Source organism: Saccostrea echinata, unplaced genomic scaffold (assembly GCF_033153115.1).
Source record: "Saccostrea echinata isolate AGI-Se365-2 ecotype Australia unplaced genomic scaffold, CSIRO_AGI_Sech_v1 ptg000025l, whole genome shotgun sequence".
Lineage (NCBI taxonomy): Eukaryota > Metazoa > Mollusca > Bivalvia > Ostreida > Ostreidae > Saccostrea > Saccostrea echinata.
Genome location: NW_026889774.1, coordinates 4,392,750 through 4,420,000, shown reverse-complemented (window position 1 = coordinate 4,420,000; position 27,251 = coordinate 4,392,750). Strand labels below are relative to the sequence as shown.

The 27,251-nt window shown below is 32.6% G+C and overlaps 1 protein-coding gene, 1 long non-coding RNA gene and 1 other non-coding gene across 5 annotated transcripts in view; 1 reads left to right on the top strand and 2 right to left on the bottom strand.

The window, feature by feature from the left end:
• Positions 1 to 23,656, bottom strand: part of LOC133191891 (uncharacterized) — a 97,139-nt gene extending 73,483 nt beyond the window's left edge. For 2 of the 3 annotated variants that reach the window (XM_061327634.1, XM_061327635.1), the window contains exons 1-4: positions 23,602 to 23,656; positions 13,474 to 13,683; positions 4,191 to 4,437; positions 3,579 to 3,710 (exon numbers count right to left, since the gene is read on the bottom strand). In XM_061327634.1, coding sequence (XP_061183618.1) covers positions 3,579 to 3,710; positions 4,191 to 4,437; positions 13,474 to 13,677 — 583 coding nt within the window. In that variant the 5' untranslated portion in view covers positions 13,678 to 13,683; positions 23,602 to 23,656. Of the gene's footprint in view, positions 1 to 3,578; positions 3,711 to 4,190; positions 4,438 to 5,304; positions 5,812 to 13,473; positions 13,684 to 23,601 lie in introns of those variants that run through there. The other variant, XM_061327637.1, reaches the window with a different exon arrangement.
• Positions 1,359 to 1,431, bottom strand: Trnaf-gaa (transfer RNA phenylalanine (anticodon GAA)). Its single transcript has one exon. It is a non-coding gene; the product is annotated as a tRNA-Phe (tRNA).
• LOC133192504 (uncharacterized) lies at positions 18,774 to 21,230 on the top strand. Its single transcript, XR_009721817.1, has 4 exons — positions 18,774 to 18,908; positions 19,740 to 19,792; positions 20,159 to 20,303; positions 20,726 to 21,230. It is a non-coding gene; the product is annotated as an uncharacterized LOC133192504 (long non-coding RNA).
• Positions 23,657 to 27,251: the final 3,595 nt, after the last annotated feature.

The following is a 27,251-nucleotide window of genomic DNA, read 5'->3' as shown; positions in this document are numbered from 1 at the left end:
AACAGCCCTTAATAGTTTGGAATGTCGGTTTAAAAAATTACCAATCCCGACGTCCATGTTGGGGGTCGTGCGAAAAATAAAGTCTTTCTAAAAATATATACTTGCCGAGAAAATGTAAATAAAAAATTCAGGAGGTTCAAATATCATTTATATTGTCTACAAAGAATACAATATGTATGTAAAAAAAAAATGAGATAAATAAAACTCGGGCGTGTTATTTCAGGATGACACCAACGTCGACGTCGGAATGCATTTTTTTTTACTGATATTCCAAAACCACATACGGCCATCTGGAACCGTTGGAAGGTAAATAAAGTATCAGAAATAGGAGTAAAATATATGGTTAATTATCGGATGCTATTTTTAAAGTGGGGGAAAGCATTAAATACAAGAAATAATACCCGAAGCGAGCGACAAAAAAGCGGCGGTGTAAATCGAAAGGTTTTTACAACGCTTGGATCTGTAGCTCTCTGCTTTGTCTGTATGAAATTTCTCAAGCAGAGAGCTACAGTTCTGCAGCTAGCTAACGATTATATAATTACATTCTTTAATTTTCTCTCATCCTTGTAATTGTTAACTTCGTTAATCTTTATCATGAATTTACCTCCTTTCAGAACTGGTGTGCTTAATAGATGCAAGAGCTGTTGTGAAGTGAAATGTCAAATAACGCAAATGAGTACTGCAAGGAAAATAATGATTAATTTTAAATTAAAATTAATTTTAAATGTACAATTGTAATGTTTTTACAATAAAATTATAGGGTAATTTTTTAAATTAAATCGAGACACAACAATATACATTTTTGTGTTCCTATTAGTATTGAAAATGCATATATAGTTCTACTTTGTATTCGCAGAGACAAGGTTTTGTGTGTGTTATAGGGTATTGAATGTTGTAAATTTCCATTTAATTTCATAAAGAAAATTGCACTTAATGTAAATATTTTACATTAATTCAAAGACATCATCTCCGTAATAGTCAAGGATATTATGTCCATAGTACGTCCATGCATAATGTGTTATGCTAGTCCATAATACATATTATTATTCAGAATACAACAGCATCTAGTTTAGGATGCCAATTACTGCAATACTTAATACCCCAATGTGTGCAATTTTACATTTCCTGGGTTATTTGGGAAAAAAAGGCCTAATATCTTGTATAAAAAATGATAATTCAATGCCTATTGTTACAGTACTGTATGTACAAATTGCTTCACACTGGAAATTTGGGCATTGCGCAGAAGTCTCTTGTATTAATAAATGAATTTATTCATAACACTGGACACCATGCAAAAAATTATCTTATTCCTTTGAAATAAAAAAAAAAATGTGGCTGTCAGCCGCCGGAGTGTTCCGTGCCGGAACCCGGGATTGAACCGGGGGCCTTTAGATCTTCAGTCTAACGCTCTCCCAACTGAGCTATTCCGGCTGACAAGTACTACAGTATTTACAAATTCATGCGTTACTTCTATAAAGGCTTGTGGCTAAATGGATCAATATCTTATTTGAAAGAGTTAATGGAACTACGTACTCTATACATTAATTCCTTTTTCTGTCAAGTACTGAATTTTGACAGAAAATCACCAGAGCATTTCACCTATACTCTAGCTGTATGCAAACATTGATCTAGCTAATTTAAGCCCCGAGTAGCGAACGCCATGTCCATAAGATTAACATGTGCATGGATAAAATATGGTTCAAAAGAATATGAAACAAATAATCTACTGAAGAGCAGTGTATTTTTGTGTGTGTATTTGTAATAAATATATCGTCTTCTAAAATTATCCTGCCTATTGTACAGATATTTGTGCTGTGAGTCATACAGTATACATTTGTAAATATTTAGCCAGAGGTCGATCTTCATACCTAATAGTCGTCTTAATACCTTGATAACCTCTATAATCTGACCTTGTTTTAATCTTTTTCTACTGGTTTATGTTCACACTTTGACACGAGTAAACTTACAAAGTTTATACCTGGTACAATATTTTCTAATTTAATTCTAAAGCTCCAGTGACATATTAGACATATCGATCATGACTTACAAGAATTATAAAACAATAAAGTATGAAATATAATATGTGTAAGAAATGCAGATAATTTTTTCCCACCATTAAGAAAATTTAAAAGAATGATAAACATTGAAACTTTACAAGGATGTTTAATAAAGTGCTTATCATAATACCTGCATTACATATATATTTATAAACATGTGGTTTTATTTATGTATTTTTTTTTTAATTTTGTATCATTATTATAATGCAACCCTTTCCTTCAATGAACATGAAAAAAAACATCATAAAAAATAAGTGGGTAACATAATTTATTTCTATTATGGTTGTTATGTGTTTATTAAATACCGGCCCTCACAGAATAGACATGATTGTGTATAAAAATATAAAGTCATAGAAAAAAGAATCATCAGCATTTTAATCGATCTTCTGTTGAGAAGTAAAATGTCTAATATTCAATAAAATTTGATAAATTGTTTTTGTAATATACATCTCTTGCTACCCCCCCCCCCCCCTTCCATTTCCCCTTTTGTTTTTACTGTGAAATATTAGATTACATAACACATATTCATTATACCACTTACATTTAAATTTGCATGAATAACTAATCTCTACTTCCCTTTTTTATTATCACTAAAACTACAATTTCAGTAATGAAAATGCTTCCAAATATAAACAGCAGCTATTATAGGAAAATGTATACTTCTGGTAGAAAATTCACTCCAGTGCAACACATACAAAGATGCTGTAATGGTAATAGATATTAATGGTTTTTTGCTCTCCAAGGACATTATTATAAAGTCCTAGATCTTAAGACTTTTGCACTCTAATATAGGGGAAAAAAATGAGGAAAGCTAAAACACATTTGTCTGAATCGGTCAGATGCTCTGACACAGATGTCAAATCAAGGAGAAAAGTTAGGTAAAGGTGAAAAATGAAAAAAAGGAATTTACTTAAAGGAGCGGAGTCAATACCCTACACAGGAAGATCTGATCTTTTGAAATATGCATTATCATGAAGGAAGAAGCCTAAGAGGTGACGATGACAACGCACTATGACAAATTGAATCCTTAACTATAATCATGGTCATTTGAGCATCGTTTCATCATTAGTTTACGGAGGAAAATAACCCACTGAAGAATGCTTTCCATACTTTCTCCTTTCATCTTCTCTCATCCTGTAGAGAAAGTGAACGGAAAGAATGACATTTTGGTAATCATTTTGAAACAACTCCACTGCTGTTCAAGGACACTGCATGTATCAATTGGCTTAACTTAAAAAATTTTCCCCTTCAAAACCTAAGCTTCCAGAAAAAAAAACTCTTCAGAAAATACTTTTTCCATCGAATTTTGAGTGCAAACTTTTGATGTACTGTCACTTCAATAATTTCATTTTAGAGGCAGATAATTTATCTATTTACCTATTGATATGTCAAAGAGGCACAAGACTGGACATGATAAATACCAAAATCTTCAGCTCTGTGTTAATAAAGGCCTGTACAGCTAGCTCTGTACCACACTGCTAACCTGACGATATGCTATAATGCTGGAGACATTGGGCTTACCTCTGAATAATGGTACTACGTCCCAGGCTATGGCAGGTCCCCCTCTGGCATACTGCCCCAGAATGGTTTCCATGTAAAGTAAAGGGAAGCCACAGGTCAAGGTCAGCAACAGGTATATCACGAAAAACACACCTAGAAGAAAATGAATTCTGTGAACTACATATACTTTGTTTAATGAGATATGAAATGGTTAAGTATAAAATGCTTCCTCTGCTCTGCAGATTTACTGTTCTTCTTCAGGATATTTCTTTTTTCCATCCAGTAATTATACTGCCATGCAGAACCTAATTAAAACAATTTCATCAGCAAGAATCAGAAGTCTCCAATCTCCAAGTGAACCATCACCTGAAACCACAACGGGTTGCACTTTTCTCATATAAAAGATTGTCTTATCAGTCAAGGGACAGGGTGACCAAACTCCTCTCATTTCTTTCAACATTATTTTACTTTTCCTCACTATTGATAGCTTTTAAAGTGCAGTACTTGTAGGTTATTGGACAACAATCAGTTTATAAACTTAGTCATTTTAACCTTCATGTCACTATATTTACCATTATTTCCCCAATTGTGATAATACTAGACAATCTTGTGCAAATTTTTTGGTTACTTTACCTCCCCCATGTAAAGCCGCCATCTTTGGAAACCATAAAATACTGTCCACTCCATTGACAAAGCTACAGCAAGCCAGTATGTATTCCAGCTGTCTGTCCCATGAACAGTGTTCCTCTGTGTGACCCGACAGTGCCCCCTCAGAGAGATGGAGGGGCGATGACCGGGCCGTGTTCTCTAGTCCCGGGTCATATCCATCATCCACTGAACATTCCTCCTCCTCCTGAGCCTCTAGGGCTTCTGCTGTCATCTTAAAAAAAGTAATTATCAAAGATCAGAAATTTGTTCTATTCAGTCTTTTTTTTTTTTTGATGTCCAAGACTAATTCACACTCTTACATAAGGAGAACTAATACCACTGAATCAATATTACATATATTAGCAAAATCTAACAGATCTACAGTCAAACCTCCTTATCTCGAACTCAATGGGACCAAGAAAATATCTCTAGATATCCAAGTATTCGAGATATCTAGGGTAAAATACTTAGAAGAATAAGTGGTTGGGACTTCCAAATTACTTCGACATATACACAGTATTCGAGATATCAGTGTTTGAGATACTGAAGTTCAACTGTGATTAAATTTTTGATCACACTGAGGGATATTGTAAGTTTATACTTTCTAGCATTATTCAAGGGATCTTTTCCTGGAATAGTACAAACTGAAGTGTCTTTTACAGTCTTCAAAAGCTAAATGTGATATCCACATGGATTAATGCAATGGAAATTAACTATTGAATATAAAATTGCTGTAAAGAAACTTCCAATCAATATCAATGTTGCAAAATTACCCATGCACATATGATTGTTCTCACATTTCAGTAATTTAATCACTATTTGTTTAATGACTGCAAATAATATAATAAAACTTGAAATTTATTTCTTGTATGCAATTTATACATGTATTTAGTGGATAAAAACTGCAAAATTGTTTATTAGTTCAACTTAATGCACCTAGTGGTATAATAAATTGTACATGTTCAGGTAACAGTCATTATTGAATGAAAATTACACAATAAATATTTTCCTATATTTTTCCATGGTATTTCTCACCTTGAACCCACACTAAGTAAATTTAACGCCCTCAATAATGAGAAAAAAAGATAATTAAGTTTACCTGATAATTAATATTTCTCTCATCTCTATCTTCTTTGTCACAGAGTTCATATATTTCTCCATATGTCTCATAAATTGTATATAAAGTCATTCCAAGAATTTTAAGCCAACGTAACACAATATATTGCTGATCTGAATGATGAACACTAATATTTGTTCATAATTAAAATTCTGCTTTGAACAAAATTGCCTGATATCACAAAACAGACCTGTGATCATGAAAAACAAGGCATTCAGAAATCACTGGCTTATAACCCATACATTGTAAAGGACCACATAATATGCACCTCAAAGCTTAATTGAAATCTACAGAAATAACAATAATGTTGCATATTCTGGCATCTGATCTCCCCCAAAAATCCACAGAAAGCAGCTGTATCAATGTCAAGTATGTCCACAATAATCCAATCACCACATCTGTGGAACATAATAACATAGACACCTAGTCATGCTAATCACATATCCCTGCTTTATTAAATCCCAATGCCAAGTTTCAGGTAGATCTGTCCAAACATAAAAATCAGTACGATTCAAGACAGTTTCCCCTCAAGAGACACATTGGAGTGTTTTTTTTCTCTACATCTTTCTCAAGATTATATTTTATTATTGCCCCTGTAGGTGTACTAATCCAAATGCCAAGTTTCAGGAACATTCATCTAAACTTTGCCAAACTTCCATCAGTCTTAATTTTGGGACACTTTTAATCTTATACTTGTAAGACACTTTTGTCTTAGTGAGTTCCCCCTCCTGTATCCCAAATATTTATCAATGTCTCAATAAGGGCAAGTTTATATTTCACATAAATAAGATGAAATGCTAACCTCTCCTGGGACATCTTAATTTGATGTGTGCCCCGTTTATATTGTACAGTGTGATTCAAAAGGCAAGACATCAATCTAACTTGTCTGTGTATAGATTTTCTTGTCTTGTGGAACCATGTGAACTGTGAGATTAATTGAAAATTGCAATTAGGAATCTGCCTCTTGGTTTATCACCTTTTGTTGCCTCACAAGGGAGAGGATCAACTATGACCAAAATACCTAGCCTGGTCTGCTAGGATGTCTCAAGGTCACAAGCATTAAATTGACTTGGTGAACAAATATTGATTATAGTATACAACTTAGAAGGAAAGTTTACCTTCATTGTTTTGAGTGACTGTCCAATACACTTAAATTGTGCAAGATGTGCAAGTATATCAACAAACCCCTTAAGCTCGTAGTATACCATATACCAATAGGTATAAAAAATACTTAAATTGTACAAGATGTGTAAGTATATCAACAAACCTCTTAAGCTCGTAGTATAGTACCATATACCAATTGGTATAAAAATTAAAGATAACTTGTATCATTCTATTGAAGACAAACACCAGCTAAATGTATAGACCCCTGAGCTATGGTGGACACTACAAGTAAGAGCCTTGGCTAATGTCCCTTACTCTACTCACATCCCTTGACCTGATAATCATATTTTATTGACTCAATATTTACTGCATTTCCAAACTTAAGTTACACCCAATATAAATTCTGGACCAAGGTCAGAAGTCATGAATTTCTGTTATTTTAGAAGAGAACTGAATACCAGTAAAAATAATGGCATTTTTTGCTAAAGTTCTCATTATGATGATGCAAGCTAAGTTCATCTGGAGCATGATGTGATGTATTTTCACTCCATGATCAACCCTCCTCACTCAGCTGGAGATTAAACCCATAACCTAGAGACATTTATGTCTAAGTTTGGTATAGGGTTCTGTGCTAATACATGTACATGTAATAACCATGGCATAATTTTGTCAGTAAGATGTCCATGTATGTGTGAAAAAAATTAAATGGTTTTAAAAGATATGATGCACATCCAGTATATAATCTACTTAGCCCCATTCTGAACCTGAACCTATGACCAAAGGGATGGTTGGGAAACAAACAACACAAATTTTGAATGATTGAGGGCTACATGCTCAATAAAACTAGAGGTTTTTTGAGCAAGCTCACAAAATAATACCCCAGCACAATTTTTATTAAGTGCTCATTCACAGTTGACATGACAATAAATTCACACCTTTTCTGCCAGTGACCATGCAGTTGCCACAATCACCTTGGGTCATGGCTTTGACAAACTTTTAGCTCACAAATAATCTTTGTTTGGAGTTCCAACTTCCAACAAACTTTTATACTTTTTTTTCTAACAGTGATCTTAAACTTGCCAAGAATGACTTTGGCATGCATGGGTAGGAAGTTTCAGAATAAACACAAATTTAACACTTTTTCTACCAGTGACCTTGAACTTGCCAAAATGACCTTGTGTTAGATCATGATGCACTCTCAGGCCAAAAACAATCTTTGTACCAAGTATCAACTTCCAATGTGTCTCATTTAAGAGTTATAGAATAAATACAAATTTAACACTTTTTCTACCAGTGACCTTGAACTTGCCAAAATGACCTTGTGTTAGATCATGATGCACTCTCAGGTCAAAAACAATCTTTGTACCAAGTATCAACTTCCAATATGTCTCATTTGAAAGTGAGAGTCAGGAAATGAATAAACACTTTTTTGCCAATAACCTTGAACTTGCTGGAATGACCTTGGCTCATGGTCAACTCAAAAAAAATGATCGTACAATTAGATCATATGCAATATTGATTATAATGTTTTCCATTACAAGATATAGTCTTGACAGGAATTAAACATTTTTCTGTAAGTGACCTTGAACTTGATCCAATGACCTTTTGTCAAAATCATGACACACCTTCCAAGTAATAATTAATATTTGCATGAAGAATGAACTTCCAATGTTTCTCCATAAAGAAGTAGTAGACCAGACAAAAATTTTATACTTCTTCTGCCAGTAACCTTCAACTTAGGAACATTATCTTGAGTCACGGTCATGACACACCCTCAGGTCACAAACAATCTTTGACATGTCCAAAGCATAAGTTGCCAATAATTCTTCATTACAAAGTTATTGCCTGTACAAGATTGCACTGACACATGGACAAGGTGATTCCTTTATCCCCCCTAAACTTCACTTGCTTTGGGGGGGGGGGGGGTTACAATCATGCAAACATTTTTTTTTCTTTACACATAACAAAGTAAAAGAATTCATATTTTTAAGAGATAGATACTATGATCAATTCAACCCTGTTCTGGGGCTACATGTAGAACTCAAGTTGATCTAAGAGAAATGAGGGAAAAAAGAAAACTTTGGTAGAGGGCTCTCTGCTCTTTGTATGTGTACTTGATGCTTTGTAAGCTGAAAATGCAAGATAAGAGATTCAGTTTTTTAATAAACACTTAAATTTTTTTTGGACTGACCCCACCCTTAAGGCCTTGATAGAATATCCTAGAAATCCATAATTTTTGTTCTCCACTCCTAAAGATGAGCTCTATTTATAACCAAATTTGGTTGAAATTGGAATGAGTTTGATAGAAGCTAAATATGTGTGAAAGTTTAATGATAATTCACACAAGCACAATGATTTAAAAAAAAATGATAGCATAGGTCACCTGAGTATCTCAGGTGGCATAAAAAGGCAGAATGAGATCACTTATGAAAGAATTCAATATCATATAGTATCAAATGGAGTTCACTCTCACTGGTTAACCAAGCTATAGATAAACTTGATACAGGTAGACCAAACTTGTATTTGCAGCCATTCACCGTTCATAATTATAGCATGTTCACTGACAAATGGTTATTAATTTGTATGAACGGGACCTTCAACTCAATAAAAACATAATATCAAATTCAAAACAACACTTCATATGTTCTTCAAAGGGATGTGAATGAAGACAGCTAGTTTCTATTTTTCTTCTTAATATGTTGTTTATCGATACAACATGAGACCTGTGGGCATTAATGCTCACCCAAGTTATCTGGCTTCTAATGTAGGTGATAAATAAGACAAATACTATTAGATTATTGAACTATTGGCATGCATTGCTTGTACAAATGCACAGGCTTGCAAGCTAGTGCATTTGTACAGCCAACAAGTGCCAATATTCACCAATAATATAAGTTCAATAACTCCTTTATTATATAGCAAAAACATCTCCCATTGATTCATATTAATAATGTTAACTATAAATAACTCAAATTAAGAAGAATTTTCAGTATCAGTATTTAAATTAATGTCTGTCTTGTAAGTGTTCAATGACCCTACCAAGCGTTATGATATTCTAATTGAGGTTTTATTTTATATTACCTGTTATATATCTTTTGGAAAATCACAAGAGTTAAAACAACCTCTTATATGAGTGAGCAGAGGGTTTATGAACTTTAATATAACTACTGTTTCCCCAGTGTGTTCTCTTTTAACTTACGAGTGTTGACTGCGCCACTTGTAGGGTGTGTGCAATCAAAGTCGACATATCCCAGTGAACCTAAATATTTGTCCACCTCATAATGACAACTGCTTTATAAGTTCATGATGCATGCGCACAGGAGACTTAAAAGTAATTAAGAAGTAATCTTTGAATCAAGTTTAGGTATTAAAATACCAAATATAAATCTTCAGTCACAATGCCATACCTAGGACATGATTAGGAGACAGCTGGACTAAGTAATTCCCTATATTTTTGTTTGCAAAAATATAACATCATTCATGAGGTGTGATAAAGTCTTACGTAGTTTGATCAGTCATGCAACTCTTTTTCACAAAAATAAAATGCTAAAGAAGGTAAAATTTTAGTAATAAATTGTAATCCAGGTTAACTAACATTTTTTTATCAAATGTTTTAGTCCTTTATGCAGTGGATATACATGTATATAGCTCATAGGATATTGCTTTCATAAACACAGTTGTGATGTCACAATGGTTTTTGCATGGATCTGATCAAGTCAAATATTGTGGATTTTTATCTATAAAACAGTATAAAACATGAAATAGCTATGTGTAAAACATGTGATAAAAAGAATCTCCCATGGTTTATGGTTGGATATGATTTTTTATCCAGCTCGTGTGTTTTAATCCTCTCGCAAAAGCTCGGGGATAAAAACACACAACTCATTGGATAAAAAAATCATATCCAACCATAAACCATGGGAGATCCTATATAATTATTCTATCAGAATTATTCTTTCTAACACACTTGTATGAAGATATAATTCAATTTTGTATTCATGTTTTATGATAGAAGAGATCACACTTAATTTTCCATTATAGAGAGATAAATTCCTTAGTAAAACGTCTCCTATGGAAGCACTTTCTAACTGTACTCCCCTAATCCTCCTTGCAAACCATATTTAGGACATTAACAAGTGATTCAGATGGGCTTATACAATATCAATATGAAGTAATAGATTCAATTAATGTTCAGCCAGTTCTTTTATGACTGTTATTGGGGAAAATATTACAACTTGGTAATTGCGTTTATCAACGATGTTGACACTAAAATGCATCCGATACATGATAATTTCTTAGACAGAATTCTTCAGTAATACATGAAAGTTCATTGAATATGAATTTCTTGATAAATAAAGACCAAAAGATCAAGTTGCTTAGCTCTGCTGAAATGCCAATAAAAGGCACCCATAGTTTTAAAGAAGCTTTCTGCAACACATATAAATAAAAAATACCATTAGGCAATAAGAATTAATTCTGCCATTTAATGCCATATTGAACCACTATTCATCATTGCAATGCACAGTTATTTGTTTTAATTTAATTCAAGGAGAATAATCCAGTTGGAACCTATTCTTTCAGTACATTGTTTTTTATGCTAGAGGCTCTTCAAAATTCCATTAGATTCAATTGAGAATAAAAACACATTATGGTAAATCAATCAGACTTAATTGTGCCTCGGTGTAGAAGTTATAATAAAGCAGTGTGTACAACTATACTGAAGAAATGAATATAGAGATTAATGTTAAATCAAATAAGTTAAATATATCCACTTTGGGCATACAAAATTCTGAGCTAGAATAGAAATTATCGATTTCTGAGAATGAATTGTATTAATTTTAATATTGAATATGTATGAAATGGGTTTTACGGATTTTTTCCCCTATAAATTCCTCTGCAGCAGCTTCGTATGAAATTGGAACCCCCCCCCACCCCCCCAATTTTCCTAAAGTTTGTAAAATTTTGTGTAAATTTTTGGACCCCCTCAGGGGTTTCTCATTGCCCATGGGTCACAGCCTGAAAATAACAGAATCTACACAACATACTGATGTTAGTTTTGACATTTTGTCACCTTCTTGTTTTTGATAGGAAGATATTGAGAGATTTTTCTTATATATCTTTGCAAATAAAAGTACTTTCCCCTTAAAAGGTTTATTGATGCCCTTGGATGGGGTTCCTGGGTTATAGTTTAAAAAATGGAATTTATCCCCTTTTGAAAATTGGTATGTCCCTTTATTTGAATGAACTTGAATTCCTATCATTTAAGAACACTTTGTGGTGGCAAGTTTGGTTGATATCGGTGCAATGGCTCTTGAGAAATGGTTGAAAATGTGGACAGTTTGGTGACAACAACAGACACAAAAGGGTAGCAATAGCTGAGGTGTTTACCCCCTTCTGCAGCTTTTAGTAATGTGAATGGTTTTTGTCCACAATTCGACTTTTTTGTAAGAAATCTCAGATTGGCAATACCCTGATTAAATGTTTCTATTAAAAAAATGATTTTTTTCTTTAAATTTGGTAACTTTAAATTATGTCATTTTTGAACTGTTACGTCATAATAATTCTGTCAACATGTATGATTAATAAATGACAACCTGAGGATATAATTAATAACATATCAGTATATCTTTGAGTCCTTTGTGTTAATCATTAATATTGCTAAAGTATTAACAAAAAAAGCTCATCCCAGAAGCGTAATTTTCTAAAGTAGATTCGAAATCTTTATTTTAGAAATAAAATCTATAAAAAATACGGAAATTTAGCTCTGCAATATAGGTCACCTGTCATGAGTGATTCAGTGACTATAAGAGTATTAAACCTATTTGCCAATTATTACACAACATATTTGTATCAAAAATTAATAATTTTGAATCCTGTTAAAATAATAATTACATACAGTAATTGGTGATTCTGCAGGTTTTTGTTTTTTGTTTTTTTATATTCATTTTGATACACTTTAAAGGTGGCATTTTAATTTTGAAATTCCACTTGACTGTTAAACAAGATAAACAAGAAAGCATTGGTATTTTTTTTTTAATTTTAGTTATTGATTTCGATGGATTCAAAATTTTTTGGATAACAACAGAAATTACAATTTTAATATTACACTAGTAGGTATACTCACATCCTTTTTAATGGATGATAAAGAAAATCAATGGACTTCTATGTATTTTGATGTAATTAAATTACATCTATTCATTACTCCTTCAGACACATAACCACAAAAGGATGAGGCCATCTGAGATCTTTGACCTCTTTATGAGACAAAAACCTTAAATTCATGCTTAAAGCAACAATATACATGTACTTAAAGAACAAGCCACACATGTAGTAACCTTACACCAAGTCGAAACTAATCTTTTGGGCATCAATCTTAAAATTAGTCATCAGAATATTCTGGTGAAAGACATACAATACAGACATGTCCTAGCAAATCTGATGCAATACAAACCAATTTCAAAAAAAAAAAAAAAAATAGATGTACACAATTACCAGTAATTCCTCAAAATCTTGTCAGTTCCTCCATCTCAGAAGACTACCATTTCCCATACAGTAAAACACATTTATAACAAAGTTCCAGGGATGGGTGATTTTGCTTCATTATATTAAGTGTACTTTGTTATATCCTTTTAAATTAAGTTAACAATATACTTCAAAGTCAAACCACTTCACTGTAAGAGTCAATTCTTTATGTGTTCGCTATGAGCGTGTTTAACTGTATGTTAAAAATCTTATTCAAATTATAAATAATAATAATACCAATTGCTACAGACATACAAAAACGATCCACGAAAGGATAAATGTTCTTCAAAGAAATGGCAGTTTTGAGCTGATTTGTAATGATCAAAAATTATATACCTATCCAGATTTAGACTTACAGAGAAAACAGATATAGAAATTCCCTTAAGAACATTGATCATTTCCTATACATGTAAAATTCTTAGAGCAAAATATAAATCAGAATAAACTTGTAAATTTCATACAAAGCATAGTTCCAAAAATTTTCATTCGTTACTTGCCACTGAATTTATATAATCAGAAAAATACCTGAGGTGAATGAATTTCTGTTGGACTGAAATTAACAGTGCAGGCACTTAAGGTGGTAGGCTCCTTTTTTCTATCAGCTAGAGCAGTGGTAATGTTGGATGGTCTGTTCGTTTTGGTGTCCTCCATTTTAAAAACGAATAAATTGTCCATCCCCGGTCCCCTACAACAAACGCCTGCCTCTCCGCTCCTTACAGACAGCCTCATTATACACTACAGAGACAACAAACATCGCATCATTAGGCTTGTAGCAACTCTTCATAATTAACCTTGATGCAACGATGAAATTGACAATCATTAAAGGGTTAACTGACACAATATTAATTCTAATCACAAAAGGGCAAAGAAAATCCTTGAAAGACATCAACAGCACTTCTGAATACAGCCAATCGAAAGCATATAAGAATTCAGCCAATATTTTTCATCTCATGGATATTAATTCTCTTTTTCAAAATTTTATCTTCTTGTTTGAAGCTCACCTGAGAAATGAGTTAAATATAATCAATATTGCCCATATGTATACTATCCACAGATAATCTAGCTTTTCATACTAATCACTATATACAACACATAAAAAAATTATTCCAATGAGCAGTAGTATGACTCTCTATTTGGTTAAAAAAAAAAAAATCATGCTTTAATTAGATGGAGCATCTAATTCAATATCACCAAATCTTTTAGATAAAACATAATCAATGAAAAGTTTGCATTACAGAAATTAATGTATTATAAATATTATATACATTAAACACTCCAAAGTATGTTTGATTATATAACAAAGATATTGTATAAAGTTAATTAAAATTCAATAATACAAATAAAAGCATTTTCTTTATTGAATAAATTCAACAGCACAGAGCTTGGGTTTTTTTTTTCAATAACTTGCAAATTGGTGATAGTCATAGAGTTACATGGATTTGGATTTGTTCATTGCAAGGTTATTTGAATTGAAATATCCATGCATATAATGTTGATCTTAATTAAATTAATGTACAGTTATTTAATTAATCAAATATGGTAAGCTTTTTGTTTGATATGCAAGTCAAATTTAATAACTGTTAATTTTCCATCTCCTTTTTTCTAAGGAAAATATGAAAAAATATGAAATTTTATGTCTGTCAGAAAGCCATTCCTGGGAATTAAAGAATTAGATCTGAGATTTGGGGCTTATACACCATTTTCCTGACATATGACTTTCAACTTGAAAGCAACGAGTACAATTTGATCATCTCTGAAACCTTTTGAGAAAATTTTGAGAAATGATTGAATTTAACTCAAAGATATGATATCTGGGATCTCTGGTATTTTGCTTGTACATACTATACACAAGTTGGAAATTCATTAGTTTGTAAATATCATGACTGAGATAGCAAAAAGAATTGTCCTTGATTTTGGTTGCAGATATCAGTTTGCAACAACTTTTTTTTATTTAAAATGTAAAAAATGGGCTTTGAATCTCTTTGTATCATCACTTTACGAGATGATCCAATTACAAAATATGACAGACATTAATATATATAACATAGGTAATAAAAGATTTTCTACTTTCCAATCTCATCTTTAAGACTAATCATTACACTAATAAATGCTTTAACTAATGTTTTCTCAAGATTAAAAAGAAAAGAAATCACATTCATATGAAAATTCAGCATACAAAATTAATCTACAAAATAAAAAACTTATACAAATCAATTTCATGCAGAGAAAACAATTTCAGAATAATAATTTTTCTGCTAAAGCCTGAGGGAATCACTGAAATGGACGAGACAGCTGGTTTTCTGTGTTCATGTTGATTTCTTCAGAAAGATATTGTTTGCTAAGTGCTTAATACTTTCAGACCATTTTGCAAGACCTCTGGAATTCACATTGATTCTAGGTTTGCAAAAAGCTGAAAAAGGTCAGTGCAGCAGATTTATGATGACTTTGATGACAAGCAAAAAATTGTTGGAAAAAAATCAATAGCCTCATCTAATTTTACTGGACAAAGTGCAAAACACAAATCTACTCTAAATGTGAAATTGACAGCAATATGAGAGCATATATGAAACAGAGTTAATTTATATCCATAAATAGTAAGTGCGGTTTTTTTTTTTTTGTTCTTTTTTTTTTTTTTAGCTTATTCAGAACAATACTAAAACTGGTACAGACACATATATCTGAAGTTTACAGCAATTATGAAATTCTACAATGAAGTTCTTTATGTGAAAACTAACATCACTAAAATGTTTTACATGACATAGGATCAACAAGGCTGTAAATATACATTTTATAACATAACTTGATCTATATCACGTCGAGTAGACATGTAGGCTTGGATCATCAGAACAAACTTGATGCTTTATATCTTTTTCCCTGCCCCGGCGCCATCATCCAGCTATTTAGATCAAGTAAATGTTTTCTTAACCCATCTGTGATATTAATTTCAAAAAAATCTTTTCACAGTTAACTTCTGAAACAATGTTTTCCTGAAACTGGTTGAATCTAGCAGCAGTTTCTTTCGGAGCTTCGACAAAATATTTTTTACTAACCTCAAAGTTTTTCTTTCTCCCCATTCTAAGGCTTATTCTCCACCAAACACTTTCCTGACATTGCTTTATCATAGCACACACTGCACACCAATTTTACCCAGGCTCTTTGAAATATCTAATTATTTATATTCTACTCTAAAAACTATTTATGGTCCTTTGTTTTATGCTTGGTGACAAATCTTTTGCCTATCTTACACACAACGAAAGGAAAACACAGATTTCGAAGTTAATATAATAACTTGTAATCTGGACATTTTTAATCTTTCTATTACAAAAAGTTCTTTAATAAAAAAGGTGTCATCATGCAGCCTTTAATGTCTTATTTATTCAAATCCGGACTATATAATAAAACAATTGTGGATTCTTTTGGTGGTGAATACAGTTTGTTACCGAAACCAGAAAAATATCAATATTGCATGACATCGGTTTGCCTTGGTCAATATTGATACTTTTCTGGTGAATAGCAAACTTTATTATATACCCAACTGTTTTGTCACTCAGTTTTACTGTTGAATTTATGCAATCATGTGACGTTGTGATCAGACATTCCGGATCACCACACTGTGGTTTTCTGAATCCATATTACCCCTCTCTGAAACTGATGACATAGTACACAGATAAATGACGTTTTTATTCTAGCGCATCAAAAAGTTCTTTGACAAAATGGTTTGTTTAATGGATAAAAGTTATGTAATTGATCCAAAAAGTTTCCCTTTATTATATTTTGCTAGTTGTAATGGGGTATATAATAAATTTATCATTTTAACAGTAACTTTATCCAAAGAGCCATATCATCATGTCTCGTTGACAGGCGCGAATCATCAGATCAAACTCGATGCTTCACGTCTCGTTTGATCTGATGATCCGCGCCTGTTAACTTGACATGATACAACTCTTTGGATCAAGTTACTTTTATAATAATATATGTATTATTCACCACCAAGAGAGTCCATAATTGTATATTTCGTCATACCTAATTATAATATAAAACTAACAACATAACGATGTCATTTTACCCAGTCATGTGCCCATTTTATTTGAACATACATGTATGCATACTGAGAGGAGTTACTTAAGTAATGAACAATGTTATTTCAGTGAACAAGGTGTTTTTGAGTAACATTAGCTCCGCAGACATATTCCATGACAGAGCTTAAATTGTTCATAAACCATGTTCACTGATATTGTTTAATTATTACTTATATTTGCATTCTGTGATGTTGTCAAGAATGTCAGAAGAAATCCTGACTTTGATAAGGACACTGCTGCTTGTCTTCATTAGGAAAAAACTGATGACCATTAAATCAGCAGACCTGATTAATCCACCTTATTTCTAATAAATCATATACAATATACATGATATTTGCTTCTTAACCTCCAGCCTTTGTCTGGCTACAAACTGTGTTGTCTTCAACATTATCGTAAATTTTGTTTTGATGCAGTTGTGATGTCATTGTTCAAAGTACTGAACCTCTGTGAGAAAAATAACATTATTATTAAAAAAGAATGCTTTTCTTTAGTTTTTAACCTATGAGTTTTTATTAATTCATTGTAATTTAAGAGCTAAGATTGTTCTTTGAATAGATACGGAAATTTCACATTGAAGTTACAGCAATAAACATCTTTTATAACGTATCTCAAGGGACTGTGATATATCCTACATTATAACCGGTGTACGTTATAAACGGAGACCGGAAGTACTCAGTACACCTTAGCCGTAAACACCTTTCAAACCGCTTGTGTGTTATTAATATTTTGAAAAGTATGTATAGAATAAAAATAAATGATTTACAAGTATATGAATGATTTAAAGGAATATTTGGTTTCAGTTCGTATATTAAGAAAGATAAATATTCAAAAAACATTTTATTTTCACAAACTACATGTATAAATTATTTCAAAATCGCTTAGTTAGTGCTGTACAATCTTGATGATTGTCAAATCATTTAAAAAAGTCCGTAATGTTTTTCTGTTTTGCCTCACGGACGACATTTATTAACAAAACTCTCCAGAGTTGCCAAAGCTGAGAAAACACTGTCGTCCACACCTTCAAATGGATTTACGAAAGTTGTGATTTCGGACAAATGCCCTTTGATTGTCTGGGTAGATCATATACACATGTCAGGCACTGGCTCGTCGTCCTCGCTGTCATCGCGGTCTACTGAATTTGAATCACTGTATTTTTCTTTCACTTGCTCAATTATATCATTTTCGGTCATATTGCTTGCAACAATTAAATTTTCATCTGCAGCAATGTAATCATTTAGAGTACATTCAATTTCAGGCTGTGTTTTTCGCACTGTCTCCCATTTTTCTGCCAAAGTTGAAATTGGGATATCGTTTCAGACTAAGCTCACCACAGTCCCTAGCTTCCAGAATTTTTTCCCTCCGAGTCCAGATTGTGCTTAAGGTTGTAGGAGCAATACCAAAATCCTCTGCAATTAATCCCTAATGTAGATTTTCCAAAGGGTTTGGAAAAGTTTTGGAATTCCATGGAATTCCAAACATTTCCATACAAGAGTCTAAAAGTGTTTTTGGAAGTTTTTGGAATCTTTTGGAATTTGAATAACAAATTTGGACTTAGACATTTTGAGGCTTGGAAAGTTGTGGAAATCTATGGAAAAGCTGATAAAATGAGAAACTTAGACATTTTCTGCTCTGGAAAGCTGTGGAAAATAACTTAGAATTTTTTCTTAAACTGTCGGCTCATAGTACAATTACGTCGGGATCGATGTCGGGCTTGATGAACAATTAATTTAAACAACAGCCCGCCAAAATTCAACAATTCGGCTGCCATGTTGTATTGTTGGACAGAAGGAAAGAGAGTGCCACGAAGAAGGGAACTGCTGTCATCATTAGCTTGGAATGGAATTTGTATTTTGACAAAAGATGCAGACATTTTAAGACCTGGTAGGTACAATGTACAGTATTTTATGTGTCCTTGAAGTTGAGTGGATAATTGCTTCTGCTACTGTTCCTCAGTCTGGGCACCACACACATAGAATGCCCGACGGTGAAACCATTAGGGCGAGCGCAGTTTCATTTCTGTAATAATTATTGTACAAGTCAGTACAACTCTAAACATCGCTTATCAAAATATGTTTGAACAATTTGTGGATTTCAACCCGAATTTCCTCCCGTTCGTACATGCCTTAAACCTCGCTATATATGCGAGTGGCACGTTGCCAATTGCGCCACGACAGTCCATGTTACATCGTACACACACATCATAACACTATTAGTGTCTCCAACATGATGCAACATCTAAATTGGCTATTTTTACCATGTTTACAAGGCAGAAGAAACGTTGTAGACTAATAATGCTCTATATGATATAAAGTTGTGCACAGCTTAGTTGCGGTAGACCCAAGCCTCTATTTAGTTTCACAGACTGCCACCAACAAAGGCATTTCAAGACTTCCTTACTTTCAGACCTTTAGTGCTTGCACAGATAATTTAAATAAAGCTCCCCCCCCCCCCCATGCAGTGATATTATGGAATTCTCTTCCATGCTCAATGTTGGCAGCCTCTTTTTTTTCTTATCATAATGTTTACAGTAATTAATAATTTTCTTCTTAAATTCTTTCCTAATTGTGGGCAACCAAGTTTTGCATTTGGACAAGTCAAAGTTTGAGATCACTTGCCCAAAGGACAAGTGAATCTGAAAGTTAAATGTCTATCCCTGAAATATTAAAAATGACTATAATCTATGACATAAAATTATGCATGCATTATTTACAGGAATGCTCACAAAAAGGACAAGAGCTCAGAGCTGTATGGAAATTTACACAAAGGTCAGATTTTTTAATCATTTTCCTAATCAATAAAATCAAAAGAATTGAAATTATGTGTTTATCAATGTTAGCCAGTTATTATAAACATTAGACATCACTCTTCCAAATATTTTTTTAATTTCAATACTGAATTTTTGATGCATGGAAGTTACATGTATTTATAACATTTTATTTAATATTTCCTTAATTTTTCAAAAAAAAAATATGTACATGTATTTGCATGTTTGAAGCCAGTAGAACAAATGTATTCTATATATTCACTTTATGTTATTTGCTTTGTCTATATTTTTGTTACATTGTAAATTAACCAATAGGCATTTAAAGCAACTACATATGCATATAAATTCATCTTTTCCTCTTTTCAAGGGTCAGTTAACAGATTTTGCAAATATGGAGGATAATACATCAAAGGCAGCATAGGCGTCCAAACTCCTGTTCAGGGTGCTTTTAATCAGAAGCTTAAGAGACAAAAGACGACCCATTGACAAGGCAAAACTGAATGTTTTATATGGTATATAAATTATATTTACTAATGTGCATGTACTTTTTTTCATACCTTAACTTTATTTGCTGAATGTTTTTAAGGGTACATAGTTTATGTAATTTACAATGTTCTCTCTCATATTCAAGGTTAATTAACTTAGACACAATCATGTCTCTTTATTTATACACTTTAGTTCTAACCTTTTCTTTTTAGCTCACCTGAGCTCAAGGCTCAAGTGAGTTTTCTGATCAGTGTCTGGTGTTACATTTTTGACTTCTCAGAACCATAGGATCAACCAAACTTGTCACAAAACATCCTTGAGTGAAGGGGATTCAGGTTTGGCTTTCATACTTCATTAGGTGTTTCCTTGTGAGAAGGCCTAGGAAGCTTCCATTGGATATCAACAATTTGTAGATATCATACATCTTTATGGTAATCTTTTCTTTCAGAAATTGAGCAAGAAAAGTTTGAAGTGTGGGAATGATCAACATCAAACTTGCTGAGCTTTTGAAGCCATCGTACCAAAAGTGAATCCATTCGTGACACCAATTATCTGACCACCCTCTAACAGAACCAGTGAGGAAGTGATTCTAGCCAACACTTCAGAAGTAGGATCTTGGGGCATGTTGGGGGAAAAAATAGCATGTGTTGATTTTATGGGATCTTCCAAATATAGTTGTGTAGTAGATATTTGTGTACTTAATACCTATGTTTGTCACTCTAGTCATTAACTTTGTATGGTAAATGTATATGGACCACTGGAAGATCATTGTAACTGTATACAAATGTTGCAAATATACCCTGTTAAGGCTTTAGTGACCTTTTCCAAGGTCATTTAATGAAGCAAAAGGTCATAATTAATGGGTTTTTTTTAAATCTATTTTGTTTTATTATCAAAAAAATGTCATATGTTTGAGATTAGGTACAAAGGATTTTCTTTAACCAAAAGTCATTTGTTTCTCATGCAGACTGTAGTATACTACATGTACATGCATGTATATTATAATAATTCTCATTAATTAAACCAAGGTGATCATCCAGTAATGATATTTTTCTGTGGATTTTTAACATTGTTTAAATAACCTTTGATGTAAAATACTTTCAGTGATAATACTTTTTAAAATTTGTGCTTACATTATACATAGAAGTGTGTATGCAACATTTGTCCCCAAACACATTGTACAGCAAAAATAATTTTTTTATTTTGAAAATATAGACTTGATTTATGAAAAATTGTGATGTTATCATTTTTGTTGTAATTATTTGGCCCTTAAATTATTTTGATTATTCCAGTTTTTTGTATTTTCCTGGAATTCCATAGATTTCCAAATATCCTGGAATTCCATGGATTTCCAGCTATTTCCGCAAATTTCTATTCTGGCATTGTTCCGCTCTTTTCCAGGCTAGATTTGAAATTCCATACCATTCCGAAAAAGTTCTGTCCCAATACTCTCGAGAATTCCTTGGAATTCCATGGAACACTTTTTCCATGGAATTCCACGGAATTTGTTATGGAATTCCACGGATCTTACGGAAAATCTACATTAGGGATTGTTTTTTGGATTTGGATCCCACATTTATTGCTTCAATTATTTGCAATTTTGTATCAAGAGACACAGCCTTCCTCTTAGCCGGAGACGCCATTTTGAATTAATTCTATTGACTCAAAGATGAATTTTATTCAAACAATTTATTATGAATACATCTACCTGATGAACTTTATTCGAACAATTTATTATAAATACATCTACCTGAAACAAAGAAACCTTGTTAGAAAAACACCCATTACAGAGCAGCTATGAAGTCAACAAACCGTGAATAATCTGCAGTCACAGAGCTGATAGAAAAGGTGAGAAACCAGGTGTCAATACGTTATAAGAAGTGTAATTATGTAACGGGACCAAATTTCTGATACTTTATAAGCAATACTCCGTTATAAACAAATACGTTGTAACCGTTAGTGATGGGACATCGGTTAATTTTCATAATCGATCATCGGTTACTGCTTCCAATGCGATTTTACCGATTATAAATTGGATGTCATAATTTTGTATATAAAAAGCAGACTATTACAAATATGTTATATTTCTTTAACATGAATATATTAAATATATAATATATTGTTTTCTTTGTTGTTTTGCTTCTTTTACACTTTCTATATATGCACCTTTTGGTTCTTAATCACCTCTGCTTTGTGTTAGTTGGCTTTGTAATGGCCATTTTCTTTCATTACAAAGAAATAAATTTCAAACTGAGAATGTATAATTCCAGAATGCAAATCAAAGAAGTACGTTTCCAATGATCGATTATGAAAAATAATAATCGATGATCGGAATCGGTAGCATTATTTCGTCGACAATCGATGTTTTCTGATTATTGGTACAACACTAGTAAGCGTTAATTTTTTCAAATGAAATATATAGTCACTTTGCCGGGACTATGGAGTGGCTACTTTACATCCAAAGATACTTTATAACCGAGTACGTTATAAAAGAAGTTTACTGTAAAATACACCCACTTGAAGAGTTATCATACTTTGTAAATATATGCATAAAAATGTACAGATAATTTAAAGATATAGCAGCTCTGTTTAATTTGGAGAAAGTTTTACCATACAATTAAATTTATTGATCAAAATTAATATTAAAAACTATATATAAATACACCTCGATCAGCAATTTTAATCATTTTGAATTTCTCTTTTTTTTTCCGTTGGATTTTATTAAAAACTACAATTTCTTCGTTTTGCAGGATCTTCCATAGATATACTTCTTAATAAATCTTAGAATTGTAAAAGCTTGATCTGTGCCAGTGTGAAAAATGTACTGCAATCATAGCAGAAGTCACTGCATGCATTCATAGCGATATGATCCATCTCTATACTTCGATTTTTTTATTTATCAGAAACAAGACAAGAATCCTTCCTTAATCACATAATGTACTTTATAATAATTTTTTACATTACAATATACTATTATATAATACAAATATTGCTCTGAATAAACATACAATTCTCCCTTAAAGAGAACAAAATGTGTATGTAAAAGACATAGCTTGTATCCGTGCCAAATAAAATTAAAGATAGTTGTAAATTTCAATTTGAACTTAGTACTTAATAAGATCTTACAACCTTGACCTTCACTTATAATGATTCTCCACCTCAACAGTTCAAACGCTAAGTGAAAGGTTAAAAATGCAGACAGTCACAGACTATATATAATCAATACTGTGCTTTCATCTTCAATTCAGGGAACATAAAGATAATCAAAAATGGATGATCAAATGTACAGTCTAGAAATAAATAGCTACATAAAAGACTACTTACATTGCATTCCTTCCCTAGGTACCATTTAAATCATCTTTTCCTTCACTGATGACTAGTCACCACCTGAAAATTTAAGAATGTTGTATTTTATGAATCACTTCAATCACTATTTAAAAATTAATTCAAGGAACATTAGCAAATTTACAAAAATTTTATCTTAATGAAAAATTCCTCTTGTTACATTACCTAAGAGCATTAACACAAAGGACCTCATGTAGTTTTAAACAGCATGGATCAATTAACAAATGTATTAAGTTATGCTTTTAATTAAGTGAATAAATGCAAGTATCGCATGATCATGAAGATGTATTGCATTTCATCAAAGGTAAAGAGGGAGGGTTAATCAGTGCAATAATGTCTGTAATGATTTTTCCATCGTGAACTAATTGCCATAAACCACCGAAATCAACATTTTAGATATGAACAACATTGTACTTGACAAAGCCATTCCATGGAGCAATCAAGTGATTCTAAACAAATTAAGACTGCAGAAAATCAATTGAGACGAGATTCCAATATGCAGAAACTCACAAATGTACAGCTAGTCCAAGAACAATCGGGTCTCATCCGCTTATGGATAACCCCCTGGAGGGCATCTAAAGAGATTATCACAGCTGACAGCTAAAATTGTACGGACCTGACCTTAATGTTGCGGCACTGAAGGTTTGTATTGCTCCAGAATAACTTTATCTACATTAATTTATTGAGTTTACACAATCATATCCCCATAAAATCAGAACAGATGCAGAATACCCAACTTCAGACTGAAATATTATCAATCTGACATTCCAAGGATTTTACATTAATTGGTTTAACTGATTCACGATGAAGAAACTGACACTTCGTGACTGCCATTATATATTTACTTCATGACTGTAATTTAATTTGTCCCATGATGTTGACAATGTGATGTTGCAGCTACAATCCCCATGATGCAATTTAATTGCATACCTCAATTCTTTTCATGTGTTATAATTTACTTAACTAGACAAGAAATCTGTACATGTATTAAAGAATATAGGTCTACAAAGAAATGAAATGTCACAAACACTGTTCTAAATGTAAACTCTCTTTGTTCAATTTTAAGGAATACCAGAAGTCTCTGACAAGACTGTAGCTCTACTGTTTTTTTACTTAACAGAAGTAATGAGAGGTAGCTTTTGGACTTCATAACATTTAACTAAAGTAAATCATCTTCTTAAAAATGGCCAGTATACCAGTAATAATTTATGCACAGCGGGAAGCATAGCAACAAAGTGTGACAGGGATTTTTTTAGGGGTTAATAAATAATGGTATGTCTGACTGACATCATGTCAGTCTCTCCAGTTTGCCTAGCACGGTAATTTTCAGGCAGGCTGGGTTGAATCGCTCTTATTCTTATAAATTTGTCAAACAATACCGATTAACCCATCATCTGGAACAAACCCACTCTCAAATTTTATCTTAAATAACTTCTTATTGAAAGGTAAAAAAGATGACAACGTATAAATATGTTCATTTACAATGTTATCATACCCTGCGGCTTCGCCATTTTTAAGCTTCTAAACTTCAACAGCGGCTAGTATTATTTCATATCACTAAAGCTGGTTTATACTATAAAAAATAAGAAAAATGATTAAATATTTGACTTTTGCTTCTTTTTTCCTATTTATTTGTATGAAGATATTTTTCCCATTTTCAACCAAATATCGCTTTTTTCCCCAATCTTGACGGCCCCGGCCCCTGGAATCAAAGGGTAAAAAAATCCCTGTGTGATGCATGGCAGGGAATTGTGAATGCATGGTGGTACCACCAGGAAAAAACAGCCTAAATATCAAGTTTTACTCCAAACAATCCAAAACTGTAGGAAGAGTAGCATTTGGAAAGAAATTAAGATCTTTTTATTTTTTTAAATTATGGTGACACAATGTATTCAAATCAAAAATCAAGCTATAGAATTATGTATCATGATGTAATCTTTTTGCTATATTAAATAATTAATATCTAAAGAAAAAAAAAATATATGAAGAATAGCAATTTGCAAGAATATTTCATAGATTATTCAATTTTTGTAGCCATTTATTATTTTTTATTACAATCTTATTACCATTTAGGCACAAAAAAAAAATATGTTTGTTTACGGTTACCCACCCGACCCTATATTTAATCACTGACCCAAATTTTTTTTTCGTCGTAAAAATCCGGTAGTCACTCGCCAGTCACTTTCATATCGAAAGTACTAGAAACAAAAAAGCATGTTTAATATCTACATCAACGTGTTCGTTGCAGTTTGAAGAATGCCCTCATATGAAAGAACTCAGCAGCTGGCGAGAAAGATATTGTCTATCGCCCATATGGCAAGCCCAGACGAAATTAAAGCACCACACATTGGTAAAACTGTATTGTTTTTCAACCAATTCATGTGAATTTGTGTATAAAAAAATTTAATAAAATAAAAAAAAAAATCCTACCTACTGACCCTATTTTATTTCAGCATGTAAAGGGGAATAAATTCTCTTAAAGCAGAGTAAATGAACATAATAGAGACCCACTCACTCCAGAACTCCTGACCCAGGGCCATGAATTTCACACTTTTGGAAGAGGCACCCTTTTTCATCACAACCACACACTTAATTTGTCTGCTATATATTCAGGAGGAGAGTAGAAGCTTTTAAAGAATTGATTCACTTTCACTACATGATCAATAGAGCCCTTTCCTAAATCCAGAACCCTGGACCTTGGGGCCATGAATTTCACAATTTTGGTAGAGGGCTCAATGCCTTCTCAATCATGCCAACAGTTTGACTGCTTGATGTCCAGGAGTTAAAGATTTTAAAGATAGCGCTATACTTTCAATGGTTTTAGCCCCACCTCTCCAACCCCAGGAAGGCAGGTACCAAGAAAGTCATAATTTTTGTATCACTTCACCTATTAATGCTATATGCCAAAATTGGTTGAAATTGCTGCAGTAGTGCAAGAGAAGACACTGAAATGATTAAAAGTTTACAGACAACACAAGATGGCAAACAAAAACAGATAGCAATAGGCTAATAAATTTAAAAGAACAATTTAGAAACAATAGAAGAGATTGACTAGCAGACAGAGGTCCTTCCAATGAGACCGTATAAACCAAGGTCCCGTGTCGCAGTACAGTGTACATGTAGGTGCTGGCACGAAAAAAGTCCCTCACTGCTCAATGGCCCTGAGTGCCGAGTATAGGTGTAAATTTGCAGCCCTCCACCGGCAAGTGGTGGCTTCTCCATATGAGTGAAAAAAATCTCACGAAGGATGTTAAACAACAAACAAACAAAACCCAGACAGATACTTACAGACAAACAGACAGACACACACTTTACTTCGCATAAGCTTGTCTATAAGTCTATGAAAACATCAAGTCACTTTTAAAAGATCTTGCTTCTACTGATTTATTTCAATTACTTCATTCTCAAAAATTCTAACTGTAGATAGGACTATTTTCTAGGGAAAAATTTACAAAACTAACGGGAGGGTAGTACGTGGGGGTTATCTATATATGACTGAGGAAATTTTATACAAATATTGCTTTTATTTCATATTAAGTTTCTGGTCATAAAAAAAGACAAACTTTCAATTGTCTAAGCTCAGTATCAACCTGTTTGTCAAATTCTTTCAGTCTGGGTAAAATTTTACC